A 1,198-nucleotide genomic window follows, 5' to 3' on the forward strand; every position below is an offset into this window, starting at 1 on the left:
GTGTTGTAACATCCGCTTCCTGCGAGTAATGTGTACATTATCGTGAAGTGTCACTTGAGGTGTAGAGGTATCGGCTTTGTGCGGCCAATTATTTTGTTTCACTGAGCTGAGCTGCTTCATATCGTCCGCCATGCTGTTAGGTAACTGGCCAGTCGGTGTCGTCCCTACCTGCGTGGGATGTTGGGGAGCCCAATGTGCTATCTTTCGCTCAAGGAAAACATCACTCGATGCTGTCTGGATCATGTTATTGGCCGTAGACATGTCATTGGCCGTAGACATGTCAATATTCGTCAGTGGAAATTCAAGAAGTTAGTGAAGTTGTCCACGAATGAGATGAATAATTTCCGTAGCCTCCTACACATGCGTCAGCGTTCTCAAGTGACCATCTTGATCAGAAATCTACTCCGGATGTTGATTGACCTTATTCGACGTAAAAATCAAGTGCTGGGCCTCCGGGACCGAACGGGCCAGCGTCACGTGGATTTCTGCCTTTTCTTCATCCTCAGGTGTAGGGTGCCTAAAAAAATTACTGTCTCCACCGTAGCACAGAGTAAAGGCAATCGATGAGGAACTCCGAGCAACCGTCTTGATAACTGGTCACACACTTACTTGCCTATCTCCGGTACCGGTGCAGTATCGGGTCCCTTCATTATGGTAGGTAAGAATAATAAAAATATAAATTGATTCTCATTTAATTTAGTCCCTATAGAACGTAGTGGAACAAATTCAGTAGTTCAATCACTTAAAAATGTAATCAAACCAAGGAACGCTTAGTAAAGACTGTTAAGTCTGAAATAGGTGAACTCATTCAGAAGTGTCGTTATGAACGGCGCGCCCGCTATATTTATACGAGTTTTTATACGAGAAATTACCCGTATCTAAGGTTGTCGTCTCCTGATACTAAATTATGATGACACCCGATGAGTCATCTTTCTCTCGCACTAAATCCTCTCTTCCACTATCTGGCTCGGTCCCCTAGCCCGGTCCTGAAATAACCTCCTTAGGTCTGGTCCTCTGTTCCAGTCCTCAAATTCCACTTATAGGTCGGGCCCTCTGGTCCTGTCCTAAATATCCGTCCAGGGTACTTTGTCCACAGAGTAACACTTTGTAAAGGGTGTTTAGTTTGAATAAGTGAACTCAGCCAGAAGTGCCATTGTGAATGATACGCCTGCTGTATTTATTGATCCCGTGGGACGAG

At 45.0% G+C, this 1,198-nt stretch overlaps 1 protein-coding gene across 1 annotated transcript; it reads right to left on the reverse strand.

Moving 5' to 3' along the window:
- Positions 1–399: 399 nt before the first annotated feature.
- On the reverse strand, positions 400–650 carry SARC_02700 (hypothetical protein; the record flags this gene model as incomplete). Its single annotated transcript, XM_014303537.1, has 2 exons — positions 400–517; positions 610–650. The coding sequence occupies 2 exons, from the start codon at positions 648–650 to the stop codon at positions 400–402; spliced, it is 159 nt and encodes a 52-aa protein (XP_014159012.1).
- Between the last annotated feature and the right edge of the window lie 548 nt (positions 651–1,198).

The sequence above is a fragment of the Sphaeroforma arctica genome (genome assembly GCF_001186125.1).
Source record: "Sphaeroforma arctica JP610 unplaced genomic scaffold supercont1.124, whole genome shotgun sequence".
Lineage (NCBI taxonomy): Eukaryota > Ichthyosporea > Ichthyophonida > Sphaeroforma > Sphaeroforma arctica.